This window comes from Amblyomma maculatum, chromosome 2, assembly GCF_055883805.1.
Source record: "Amblyomma maculatum isolate TAMU_Amacu chromosome 2, ASM5588380v1, whole genome shotgun sequence".
Classification (NCBI taxonomy): Eukaryota; Metazoa; Arthropoda; class Arachnida; order Ixodida; family Ixodidae; genus Amblyomma; species Amblyomma maculatum.
Window position 1 is genome coordinate 108,475,793 of NC_139345.1, and position 13,012 is coordinate 108,488,804.

General features: G+C 46.0%; 1 protein-coding gene across 4 annotated transcripts in view; it reads left to right on the plus strand.

Annotated features, from left to right (window-relative positions):
- The window catches only part of ctrip (E3 ubiquitin-protein ligase ctrip), a 118,144-nt gene that overhangs the window by 36,587 nt on the left and 68,545 nt on the right, over positions 1–13,012 (plus strand). For all 4 annotated transcript variants that reach the window (XM_084595023.1, XM_084595022.1, XM_084595024.1 and 1 more), the window contains 3 exons: positions 3,724–3,788; positions 3,897–3,946; positions 7,766–7,922. In XM_084595023.1, the coding sequence (XP_084451149.1) occupies positions 3,724–3,788; positions 3,897–3,946; positions 7,766–7,922 (272 nt within the window). The remainder of the gene's footprint in view (positions 1–3,723; positions 3,789–3,896; positions 3,947–7,765; positions 7,923–13,012) is intronic.

Consider the following 13,012-nt stretch of genomic DNA (forward strand, 5'->3'; position numbering starts at 1 on the left):
CCATGCACCGTACAGCATGTCCAGCGTAGTTTTGAAGTTTATGGCTGTTGATATGCCCCTCTCTATGTCAAATACGAGCTGCGTAACCAATCGCTTTCGGTACCAGCATTTTAGTGAGCGAATGATGCCCCTGTCTAATGGCTGCAGCACTGAGGTCGAGTTTGGCGGCAAAAAAACTAGGCGGACCGCTTCAAGTGGTACAGACACCTTATGGGCAGAGCAGTTGTCCAATATAAGGAGCACTTTCCTGCGCTGCTCTGCCATGTCTTTGTCGAAGGCCTTCAGCCATGCTTCAGAAGAGTGACGACGTCATCCACGCCTTTTTGTTCGAGCGATAGTCCACTTGGACATTCCGGGCGTTGCGCAGGCACCTGGGGCGAGCAGATTTACCAATAACAGTTAGCCGCCTTTTATCTGACCCATCCATGTTGACACAAACAACAACGGTGACGCGGTCTTTGCTTTTCTTGCCTCCTCGGCACAGTTCGTTCTTCGCAACAAGTGACCTTTCCGGGAGCAGCTTAAAAAAAAGCGCAGTCTCGTCCACGTTGTAGACATCGCGCATCTCGTAGCCATCCAGTTGCATGCGGAAGCTTTCTGCCCAGTTCTCTACATCGACGGCTGCTTCTTCGTCCGACAAGGTGTGGCAAACAATCTGGTGGCGGTCTTTAAATCGCTGCAGCCAGCCACTGCTTGCATAGAAGTCATCGTGGCCTAAGACGCAAGCGAGACTTCTTGCCTTCATTTGAAGCACAGCACCAGACACAGGCAGGTTGCGCGCTCTAACGTCCTTGAACCACGCGAACAAGGCATCTTCAACATCCTGGTGGTGACAATACCTGACGCGCTCCTGTCGTTCTTCACGGCGCCTGCAGAGTGCACGTTTTCTATCTTCTGCCTTGCGCTCAGTATTGTTGACAGAGTGCTAGGCACAACGCCGAAGTCTGCGGCAATCTTTCTTCTTGCGCCCGCTGTCGACCGCCCTGAATATTTTTATCTTTGTTTCAAGAGAAACTGCTTTGCGTTTCGGCGCCGCCATGCTGCAAGACGACGGCACGACCTCGAGGAAAGTGAGCACACGCGCGGGTCGGCAAAAAGTAGGGGCAGGGGCACGCGGGCGGTGGTTCGATCACGTGCAGGTCACATGCCAGGCAGCCGTTGATGCTAGATTCACTCGCGGTCTCTAGATGGCGTGGCGTGCGAAAGCGCGGGTGATTCAAACACATTTTAGGTGGAGGCGACGCGGGCGGTGGTTCGATCGCGTGCCGGTCACATGCCAGGCAGCCATTGATGCTAGATTCATTCGCGGTCCCTAGATGGCGTGGCGTGCGAAAGCGCGGGTGATTCAAACACATTTTAGGTGGAGGAGATTGATAAAATTTAGCGTTTAAAAATTTTTTTTTTTTTTGCTTCTTTGCGTATTTTGAGTCGTGTGAATACGAAATATGCTTCGTTATAACCGATTTAGTGTCATATTTTCAGTTTTTCATTTCGTTATACAGATAGAACTCCCATAGAAATAAAGCACAGCCAACCAAACTTTGCTTTTACTTCGTTATATCCGATAATTCGCTGTATCCGTGTTCGTTATAACGAGGTTCGCCTGTAAAAGAATTCACGGGACAAACCGCCTCACCTCACTTTTGCTATGTTTATGGCGTGAGTTCGTCGTCCGTAGCACGACGGTGGTGTTCTCTGGCAGCCTGTCCGTACCATATCGTTTTTGAGAATGGATGCAGGCGTTACGTTAGGCGTTACGTTACTCTGCACGCAAAAAAGAGCGGCAATAGGTATGCAGCCCGTCATTTTGGTGTGCCAGAGACTTGTGTTCGCGACTAGCGAAGACTGAAAACTTAAATCTTTGAGTGCAAAACGTCAAGCAAAGGCCTCTACGGTCCGCGAGCGGAGAGCTTTCCCGACCTTGAAGATGAGCTGGCCAACTTCACAAGGCTTATGGTTGTGAAGGCATTCAAGAAATGCAGAATTTCTAATGCCATGGACGGCACTGAAGACGTGATGTTGAGGTCGAAGAGTGAGAAGGAGGTGACCGAGAGTGACAATGAATAAGTTTGGGTGAATAAATTGCCTGTTCCCACCTGAAAATATAGAAATGGTTACAAATTTTTTCGTTCGCGGAAATTATATTCACGTTAAAAGCAAGGCTTCAGTTCTTCTTTTTTTTTTTTTTTTCGGTCCCCAAAATTGGGCGCGCATTAGAAGTTTACAGTTTTTATTTTTTTGTTGTTGTTGCTGTTGTAAATCGGGTGCACATTAGAATCGGGGGCGTGTTGGAATTGGGTAAATACGGTAACAATTTGTACAAACGGCTATCAATAACGATTAAATTGGGATAATTGTTTGGCCAATACTGAGGTACTGGTAGAAGTGGTTAGTGATACAATTGAGTGAGCTTTTTTCCTACAGTCACTTTTCTGCTGCTGCCTGGTGCGACACACCTGGCGTCTGCTAGCTTCGCTGCTGAAGGTGTTCTGCAAATCGAGAAAATTTATTATGAGATAAGCTTCCCAGTCGGCACGAAGGTCCAACGTTTATTACAGCGTTGGCCCGTTCTGAAACGCCGTCCACTGCCGATTCAATGTGAAACCAGCTAGGACTAGCGACGTATAGGGCAGGCAAAAAGGGACGCAGCTCGTCGCCCGGCGTCTCGGTGTGCCATCGAGAGGTGTCATTACCAAGAGCTCTGCACTTGAGCAGGCACGCTGTTGCGGTCGGAGTATAGCATGCAGTCTCTATATGTAAACAGGTTCGTTCAAGTTGTAAGAGTTCGGCGTAAAATGAAAATACTTAGTAAACTCTGCTTTCTCATTTCGGAGTGGTTACGGCGCTCGACTGCTGTGCCCAGGGAAGTGGGATCGAATCCCGGCCTCGGCGGCTGCGTTTCGATGGAGGCGAAACGAAGTGGCGTCCGTGTGCTGTGCGATGTCAATGCGCGTTAAAGAACCCCAGGTGGTCGAAATTTCCAGAGTCCTCAACTACGGCGTCTTTCATAGCCTGAGTCGCTTTGGGACGTTAAACCCTACAAACCAAACAAACCAACCAATCATTTTGGAGTCCGATTGCTGTGTCTGTGTGCGAGCGCAGTATACCCAAGCTTCGCACTTGAAAAACATGCCGAACGGGGAATCAACGCCAGGTGAGGTAATTGTAACATGCAGCAATAAAGAACTTTCCCAGGCGTGGCTCTCCGCCGTCTGAGTCTGGCCATGCCCATGGGTGCAGACACGACGAGCTATCCTATGTCGTCACTGATCTTTGCTTTGCTGACTCCACGTCACAGTTGTTTGATGATGTCATGTTATTTACCTGTGTACACGTTTTCGTCAGAGATGTCACTGTCGATGGGTTTTGAAAAACGGGAGTATTTGCGTGGCTTAAAATCAAATTATAATATCTTCGCGGCAGTGTGAGAGATTGGGATTGCTTGGGGAGTATCTCTGTATAAACAGGAAAGCAACTGCACTTCACTAGTGAGCTTGGTACCAAGTTCAAGCTCTGAGCAAGATTGCACAGAGATGTAAGCGCAGTTTATTTATACTAGTATTGTAGAAATAAGAGGCACTAGCACTTACGGACAGCATTTTGTTAATGCTTAGAGGAACTGCCTTTTTTTTTTTTTTTCGCTTACTGGGGGAATGGTGGCTGCATTTTGCACTGATCTGTGAGTGACAACATTCCTAACTGTGCTGTTTTTGTCATTTGCAGACATAGCCGAGACACTAAGGTTTCTTCTCATGGGCAACTCTGATCCACTAGGTGACGACATAGAGGTGAGGACGGGATTTCTTTGTGGTTGCAATTTCTTAGCCCTGTAATAGAGGAATGCAGCTTTGCCTTCCCTCTTCTTCTAACTGTACGCTTTTGCCTTATTGTTCTAGCTTGTTCCAAGGAGTCCTCAAGAGCTCTACGAAATCACATCACTGATTGCGTAAGTGATATGGCTTTCCTTGACAGAATGTCTGTGCCTTTTGTTGATGTTGCTGTCTCAGCTTTCACTGCTTTCTTTCTGGGAGGGGGAGGAGGGAGGGTGCTTTATCTGGGCTCTTTAAAGCTCTTAGTGCACAAGACCTAGTTGTGTCACTTTTGAAAAAGCCACTGTGCTGTACAGGAGATGTCTGCCAACTTCCAAGCGACATTCATGTGCCCATTGAGAGCTGGAATATAAAGGCGCGGGTGTCTGCGTTAGCTGTGTGAAGCAGAAGATTATATATGTAATTATCAATGCCAAATTCATCATAGAAATACTGGAAATTATGTGACAAGTGGTGGCAGCTGTGGAGCTAAGAGTGATGAAAATGCTGAAACTGCGCACACCTGCCATTCCTCTCTCTCCGAACCGAGCACCGCAATCTTGGTCTTGTTTTGTTTGCAAATCCTGCTTTTTTTTTTGCCACCCTCGGTGGCGGCAGCAACGACGGCGCAGTTGAAGCGTGGCTTGTTTCCGATTGGCTTTAGAGTTTCTCGCTCTCGGATTCAATGCTGCAGTAGAACGAAGAGCACGCTCCGCGAGAATGCGGGCGATCGGCGACTGCTATTGGCTGCTGTACGCATTGACACGATGGTTTCCGCCAGTTGCCTCGTGCGTTCCCTTTGCCTTTTGCCGTTGTTGCAATCACCGTCGTCATGATCTCTCGCTGTGCCCTCATAACGATTTCGTGCAACGTGTCAATTGCTGCGTGATTGCTCACGATGCCTCAAGATGCGACACACATTTGGTGCACGGAGGCGAAGGCCGTCCACATGGCGAAGCGCCCCGCCAACGACTGTATTGATGCATGCAGCGTCTTAGCATCTAGCTGCTACAGTGAAACTTAGACAGGAAGTAAATTTACGAAAAAAGACCCTAGTCTTGCCCTGTCCAGAAATTACTACAATGAATTTCACAATGCCAACTCATTCTACAAATTCTTTAGGCCTCGACCCATGTGACTTGTATGATATACTCCTGTAACTTGAGAACCAGCGTGCACAGCTCTGTGAAACTTATTAGTTATTCAAATGTACATATGAGCTTACCTTAATAATTTCATTGAGATATCTCGGCAAATAAAAAAAGTTGACAAGCGTTGAAGTGCAGGCTAGTTGGTAATACATTTGGAATAACAGCGCGAAGGACGAGGCTGAAGATCAGAAGGACTCAGCGCTGTGTTTGTGTCCTTCTGATCTTAGTCTTCGTGCTTCGCGCTGTTATTAAAAAAAAAAGTTCACGTTGTCTCAACGTTCTAGGGCCATTTTCTCAATTTTTTTCCTAGTGTGGCTGCTTAGGATACCCGTATCTTGGGAACCACTTATCAGATTTTCATGAGTTCGCCACAACTCATTCGAGCTGCATTCGACGATGGAATGAATATGTACTCTCGTGCCCAGCGCTTATGCCACTTAGCGTACATTTTGCATATAAAAATTTTTATATTAACTAAAAACTGACACCTTCGTAATACATAGTCTAAATCAACATCTATACAAGTAACTGCATTCAACTTTGTTGAAGCATTGCAACCGCGACAGCACAGGTTCCATTTTGTTTAGTCTGTATTTGGCCATACATACGGCCCTTACTGGCTAGTACCGCTAATACTAGTCCTCGGTTTGCTAGAAATGATCACCATTTGCTAAAAAAGTACCTTTATTCTTATATTTTTTGCAAAATATTTATGAAAACTTTAGGTCATCATCATCAAAAAGTTAAAGGGCATTAGATCTCGGCATGTAGCACCGGCCATGAAAGTAATGCCATTAAGCAGTTTAAGACATTAGGTGCCTAATGTCATTTTTCGTGCCCATGTGGCAGCCCTATTACTCTAGCAGCACACTGCATGCATTGAGCAGAAACATGCAATTTTAGCATTTTATCCCTTTTTTTTTTTCTTTTTGTCTGTTGCCGATGAATCCACAATAGGGGTAGCTCGCGATGTGGCAATTTCGGATGCCAGATTAGTGAATTATGAAAGGGTCTTATTGCAGATGAAGGTATAATTTTTTGATGCTGTGGACTGCATCATTGCTTATCAGAGTTAAGAGTATTTAAAGCGGGATGGCGCTGTCACCTCCACGACCTCTAGCTCCTTTAGTTTTTAACCGCATGATTTTTCGGCAGTACTAATAACAGATGCTGCTTTAAGGGGGGACGCGGGCTTTGAAAGCCGAAAAATCGCGAAAAAGTCGGCTTTTCAAAAAGTACATATCTCGGTTGTATATGTTATAAACTACATTTCCTATAATTATAAACGTCTAATTCATCGTGGAACTGCTTTAAATTAAATATACAACTGGGCGCGGCAGCCCCAGAGTCGCGAGCGAACGGCAAAAGTACCCAAACTTCGCGCGCGCGCCATTTCTCTGCCGCTGAACCGAGCGCCGCCATCTTGGTCTTGTTTTGTTTGTGAATGCTTGCCCTTTTCCATATTGCCTTCGCCGGCGGCGTCCGCGGCGTAGCAGAAGCATGGCTCGCTTGTGATTGGGGGCCTCACAGGGATCGTTGAGCTTCCCGCGTCTCGAATTCGGGCTGTGATTGGACAATGCGCGCGCTCCGTGAGAACGCGGGGGATCGCGCGACTGCTATTGGCTGCTGCGCGCGCTGACGCGTAGCCCCTCCCCGGCGCGTCGTCTGCTCCGGCTTGCTACTGAGCTGGCGTTCTTTGTACGCTTGCTGAATCGCTCCACGTTTCACCATTTTGAGATCGCCGTGATCATCGCTCGTTACGAATTCTGGTGGCGTGTTTTGAACGGTTATGTGCACTTTGTGGATTATTGCACGGTCGGCCACGATGCGCGCTAAGAAGTTCAAAACACTGCATACGTCGTCGTTCTGTGAATGCCGTCCGAATCGCGAAGTTAGCGAAAAGCGTTGTCAACGGGCGCAGAGACGCTTCTATTAGTGCTGCTTCTGCTACATCACTACTAGACTGACTGCGCTGCCACTTCCAACTGCGTATCTTTCGCGTCAACGTAAGGAGCCGGCGTTTGAAGCGTGCCTGCTGTACCGACCTTGTCAACCTCGGCGATCTCGGCCTCCCGTATCGCGTCTGTCATCGCAAGCGATAACGCGTCGTCAGCGTCGTCCGCTGTTCGCATGAAAATGCACTTTCCGAGGGAATCGGGGAGGTGGAGGCACAACGTGCTGCAATGAAAAACAAACTTTAGACTTGAAAATGCTGTTTTAAACTTCAAGGGCCATTTTCTCAGAATGAATTTTTTTCATGGTATGGTTGCTTATTCCCGCAATATTTCTGGAACCGCTAATCGGATTCCCACCTGGTTTTTTTTATTGTGTGCCTGAATAAATTTCCGAGGGCAAGACAAGCTCATTTTTTCAAATTATTGAGTCTGGAATTTATAATAAACAATCAAAATTAGGCTAATGCAAGTCCAATTAGTGGCACTAACTTCAATGCACTGCTAAAAGTTTTCGGCAGGGAAATTAAAAAAAAGGGCTCTGTCTTGCCCTGTGGTACCTATTCAGGAACCTTCATAATGAATTTCATAGTGCCAACACATTTTGCAAGTTCACCACGCATGGAACAAGGAACCCATGTGAACCATTCTGATATACTTCTCTAATTTGAGTACCAATGTGCGCAGCTCCATGAAACTTTGCAGTTATTCAAATGGCTGTGCCATGAGTCTACCCTGAAAATTTCATTCAATTATCTCAAGAAACAACAAAGTTGGTATTCAAAGGTAGCTTCCCCCCTTAACATGCTACGGTTTTCTTGTAAATTTTGATTCATGTTTCATTATGTTTCAGGGAGCTGATGCCAGTGCTGCCGCAGGATGGTATATTTGTGGTCGACTCTCTCCTTGTAAAGCCCAACGCCCACCAGACCGACGCAGTATTGTGGAAGTGGAGGGATGACAGAGGACTCTGGCACCCATACTCTTCCATCGACTGCAAGATCATTGAGGTTGGTGCCCTTGGTGCCCACTTATGGCTGGTATTTTGCAACTGCGACTGTATTGCACTACATTGGACTTGATTCAATCCCCAAAGGGCCAAAGATCCTTGTTTGAATGATTAACACATGGAATTATCAGAACTGTACCTTAACTCTTTCGCTATCATGGGAAAAAGGGCAGTTTTTACTTGGTGGAAGGAAATATTTTTTGGTGACTAGACACTAATGCCTTATTTACATTGTTTGGTATCAAAATGTAGCCAAAAGAACGTTCTATTCAATAACATAAATGTTACATATATATTTATTAGACAAATTAGTAAAAAAAAAATGTTATAATTTAAACATTTGTACAGTGAGGACATCATTCTTATTGAAAAAAGAGCAAAAGTTTAAAAATACCAAGCGCGGAAAAATTTGAAGATATACATTCTGTACCTAATTTTTTAATTAAAAAAATGACACAATATTCAGAGGGTAAAGGAGGGACTCCCTGGTTAAATGAAACCAGGGAGTCGAAGTTGGTGGCACGAAAAACTGCATGCGCTTCACAGCTGCTGGCAAGGAATGATGTCCGTATGACGTTGAAAACAAATAATATAGCTGTGAGCACATGCTCCGCCGCCCATAACTATTTATTAGTAATCGAAATATGCGCCGCTTATAGAGTGACTCACTCACTGGATGTTCTGGCTCGACTTCGACGCATCCTCCTCATGGGTGCTTAAATCTGATGTGTCCACATCTTCTGGCTCGCCACTGCTGCATGCATCCGCAAAATCAGCTTCTGAAGCGATTGATGAGAAACGCTATCTCTTCTAGAAGCGACCCCGCTCAATGACGACACCATGCTCGAAGCGCTCACTCGGCAATCCGAAACGGCGCCGGGAGAAGCGCCGAAAAGCAAAAAACCAACTGAACATGTCGGATGATCACGTCTTGTTATTCACTTTCTAACCTAGATGGCGCTAGGTGCCTGCAAACTGCTTGCGTGCGAGAATTTGAATCGTCGATCAGATTAATCGATTTGAATAGGCGCGGTAGCGAAAGAGTTAATAATAGTGCAAGGCCAAATGTAATTTCTCTATGCCAATGTAGGTAAAAACAACAGCAAGCAGACATCGATATTTCAACTCGGCCAGCAATCTCCGTCTAGTGGTGTCATTGAAAAAAAAAAAAGTGGTTTGTAATGCACATGTAATGGATTGCTAACCTGAAGCGAGTGATAACTGTGATAGAGACAAGTTTCTGCTCGCAGTCACATAAAAGCCGTGGTTCATCTGGTGTTCATGTACACGAGATTCACTGCTAGATGTAGCCAAAATTAACCATATATTTATATTACGGGACGACAGGATTGACAGTGAAGCAACTTGATGGGTAGACCATTTACTATAGCGCCAATTTATTCCAAAGTGCCATCCGCTGTGACTTCAGTGCAAAAATTTTAGGCTTAGCAACAAACAGGGAGTAGCACGTGGTCAGAGCACCGTTGTCTGCTGCACTCGAAAAATGGCTCATGATGGCGCTGCCTGCTAATTGGCATCGTTGTGGTAAGCTTAGGGTAGATTCTGCTAGGGGGCTCTACCCCAACTTCGGTTCAACCATGTATTGGAGACATGGGCCCCCACTGACCACGCCATGCATCATAACTACAGTAAAACCTCCTTAAAACATACCCGCTTTAACAGTAGTTTTAAAAGTAGTAAAGTCAAGTCCCCGACTCAGCGTCTATTCAATATAATGCATTTCGCATCCACATAAACTGTACCAGCTTATCGCGAACGTATCAGTTAGCACGTACCATTTTCACTTTTCGTCGTACAATTCACGGCGGTAGTACTGCCTCACAAAAGACTGTTTAACTAGCAGTGACCTCCATAAACGCGACATATGCAATAGCAAGCTACATAGCCAATGACAAATCGGAGCCAAGTTTACCAAATGCAGCTGCGATGATGATAACACATCTAGCGTCATCTTGCGGCGAGCGCGCCAATCCAAGCCGTAAACTAACTGTGGCCTCCGACCGCCGTGCCACCGGAGCCGATCATGGAGTCATCCACATACTCTGTCCTTCCCCTAGTGTGCCCTATTTTGTACCAGTCTGAGCGACCACCCTTTCTTGCTCCGTGCCCCTTGCACGCCTAGGCCTTGGTTCACTTTCTTTCGCACGTGTGACGAGGTGACTTTGAGCGGTGTGCGTCGAGAGTTCTCCATCTGTTTGCATCATGCCGAAGCTTGGACAGAAACATCGGGTGCTTAGTGTGATTGACAAGGTGGAGATTGTCCATGCCATTGAGAGAGGGGAAAAAAAATCTGTGCTGGCACGTGAGAGAGACTTGCCGCTAACTACTGTGTGTGGCGTTTGGAATTCCAGAGAAAAGCTACTCGGCAGTGCTGCTGCGACTGCGAAGAGATGTCGAGTATGAGAATCAGCCTTTCCGGATGTTTAGGAGGCGCTGGTGCAATGGCTGAAAACAGCTCGGTCGAAAAACCTATCAGTTAGTGGATCTCTCCTCGTTGGGAGAGCCCTGGTTTTTGCCTTGCAGCTCAACCATGACAACTTCGTGTGCAGCAATGGCTGGCTAGCGAGATTCAAGGCAAGGCACGGAATAAGCACAAAGACCATAGCTGGAGAAGGCGCCGCGGCTGACACTGAAGACGTAGAAGATTGGAGGAATGGCCAGCTTGGACAAATTTTGGAAGACTGTGTGCCTGACGATGAGTCCGCACTTTTCTTCAAGCTGCTGCCGAATAGAACGCTAGCGTTCAAGGGAGAACCCTGCACTGGCGGCAAGCATGCCAGGGACCACATTTCAGTTGCATTCGCATGCTGCAGTATGTCTGGAAGCGAGAAGTTGCAACTTCTCGTCTTTGGCAAGTCAGCCAAGCCAAGGTGCTTTAAAGGCGCCCCACTACCATCAGGAGTCCTTTTTAGGAATAACACCAAGGCATGGATGACTGGGAAGCTTTTTGAAGAGTATGTGCACTTCATTGACCACCGTTTTGAGGCGAAAGGAAGAAATGCTGCTGTTATCCTTGACAACGCATCGGCGCACGTTGCGGTGGATGACCTCAAGGCGCGGAAGCTGGTGTTTTTGCCACCAAACACCACAGCGATTGCCCAGCCCTTGGACCAGGGCATCATTAGAGCTGTCAAGCAGCTCTACAGGAAGAACCTACTGCGCAGGATGCTGCTTGCACTGGAATGCGGCAAGGTGTATGCCATTAACATGCTGGGTGCGATTCACCTGCTGGAAAATTCATGGCAGCAGGTTGAGTCTGCTACCGTGCAGAACTGTTTTAAGCACGCAGGTTTTCGCGAAGTGTGCACGGGTGACGCAGACGACTCAAGCGATATCAGCGGCGTCCTGTACCAAACATGTGAGAACCTGCTGACCGAAGTACTTGAGGGGGAAGGTTCTTCTCTGAATTCAGGGACGTTGACAACGAAGTGGAAACTTGGCCAGACATGTCTGATGAAGCCATCGTTGCCTCGGTGGCGGCGGAAGTGGCTCCAACTGACAGTGCCGACGCCGATGACACAAAGTATGGAAGACCCGGGCCCAACAGTGGCAGAAGCTGCGCGTGCTGTGGGCATCATGCGGCTGTTCGCCGAAAAATGGGGACTGGCCGAAAAGCTGACTCGCGGCCTGAATGAGTTTAAAGCTGCTGTTGTCGCTGCTAGAGCACCGCGGCGTCAGACTAAGATTACAAACTTTTGCAGTGCAAAATAAAGACTGCATATTTTTTTTTTTTTTTCAACCTACTGCTCGTTTCCGCTTGTTTTTTGGCAGGTAATTGGGCAATTTTACGCTACTCCTGTTAAGCCGTAGTTTTGTTTAGTGCATACTTTTTCCGAGTTCTGGCCAACTACGGCTTGAGGTTTTACTGTAATATACGTTGGTTCTGTTGTTTATTTACAACGTTTAAAATTACATCGTATCAGTGTTGAAATCGTCAATATTTATTTATTTGATCATACTGCAGACCCAGTGAAGGGTCCGGCAGGAGGGCAACAATGCCAAAAGAAAACACAAAAGCATAAAGTGCAAAAACATGAGCATAAAATTTACACAAGCACAAGCAAGATGTAGAAAAACAGCAAATCAATGCACGGCCTGTTCTGAAGTAGTGATAATGGCAGGTTATTCCATTCGGTTATGGTGTGCGGGAAAGAAGAAAATTTGAAGATGTTAGTTCTGGCAAAGTAAGGTGTTAGTAATTTGGTGTGCGTATTTCTTGTTGCCTTAGACAATGCCGGTTTAAGATACAAATCAGGAGCCATTGATAATTTATTATTTTTTAGTAGAAAGAGGAATTTTAGCCATTGTATTCTGCGCCGAGATTCAAGGGACTATATGTTATGTTTAAGCATTAGGGCAGATGGTGTCAGTGCTGCAATATTTAGAAAATATAAACCGAACAGCCTTGTGTTGAATTCTTTCGAGAACATTAATGTTAGTTTTTGTGTGTAGATCCCAAACAGTGCACGCATACTCAAGTTTAGGTCTAATCATGGTGTTATATGCTAGCTGTTTGACGGCGGAAGGAGCTTGTTTTAAGGGGGGACACCCCTCTTAAAACTTTTTTCCTTATTTATGGGTGGATCTGACTGAAACTTGCACCATTAATGTACTTTTGCATGCTGATTTCAAATATCTGATTAGTTTTCTTGTAGATGAAATAGCTTTCAAAATAATCCCTAATTCATGTTCTTCGTTTGGAGGTGAGTTAATTACTAAACACTTTATGGCATGAGGAGAATAGCCCTGCCAGAGTGATCTAGAAGGATCATAGAGTGCCGCTAGTCATGAATTAACGTGGTAGAAGAATTTGAACCAAAGTTACAATAAGTCAAACTTTTATGAATAAAAGCCCAGGTTGGCACCTAAGATTGATAATTAATTCTGTAAATGTTGCCGCATAATAACTGTACATATTTTTGTCCTACGGCACTGTCGAAGGTTTTCTCTTTCTAACAAGACAAGAATGAGAGCTATAGCACAAATAGACTAAGAGATATCTCTCCTCCAAAATTGCAGCACCCTCAAAATTGCAGTTTTGAGAAAACGAGGAAAAACACTTCACAGCAT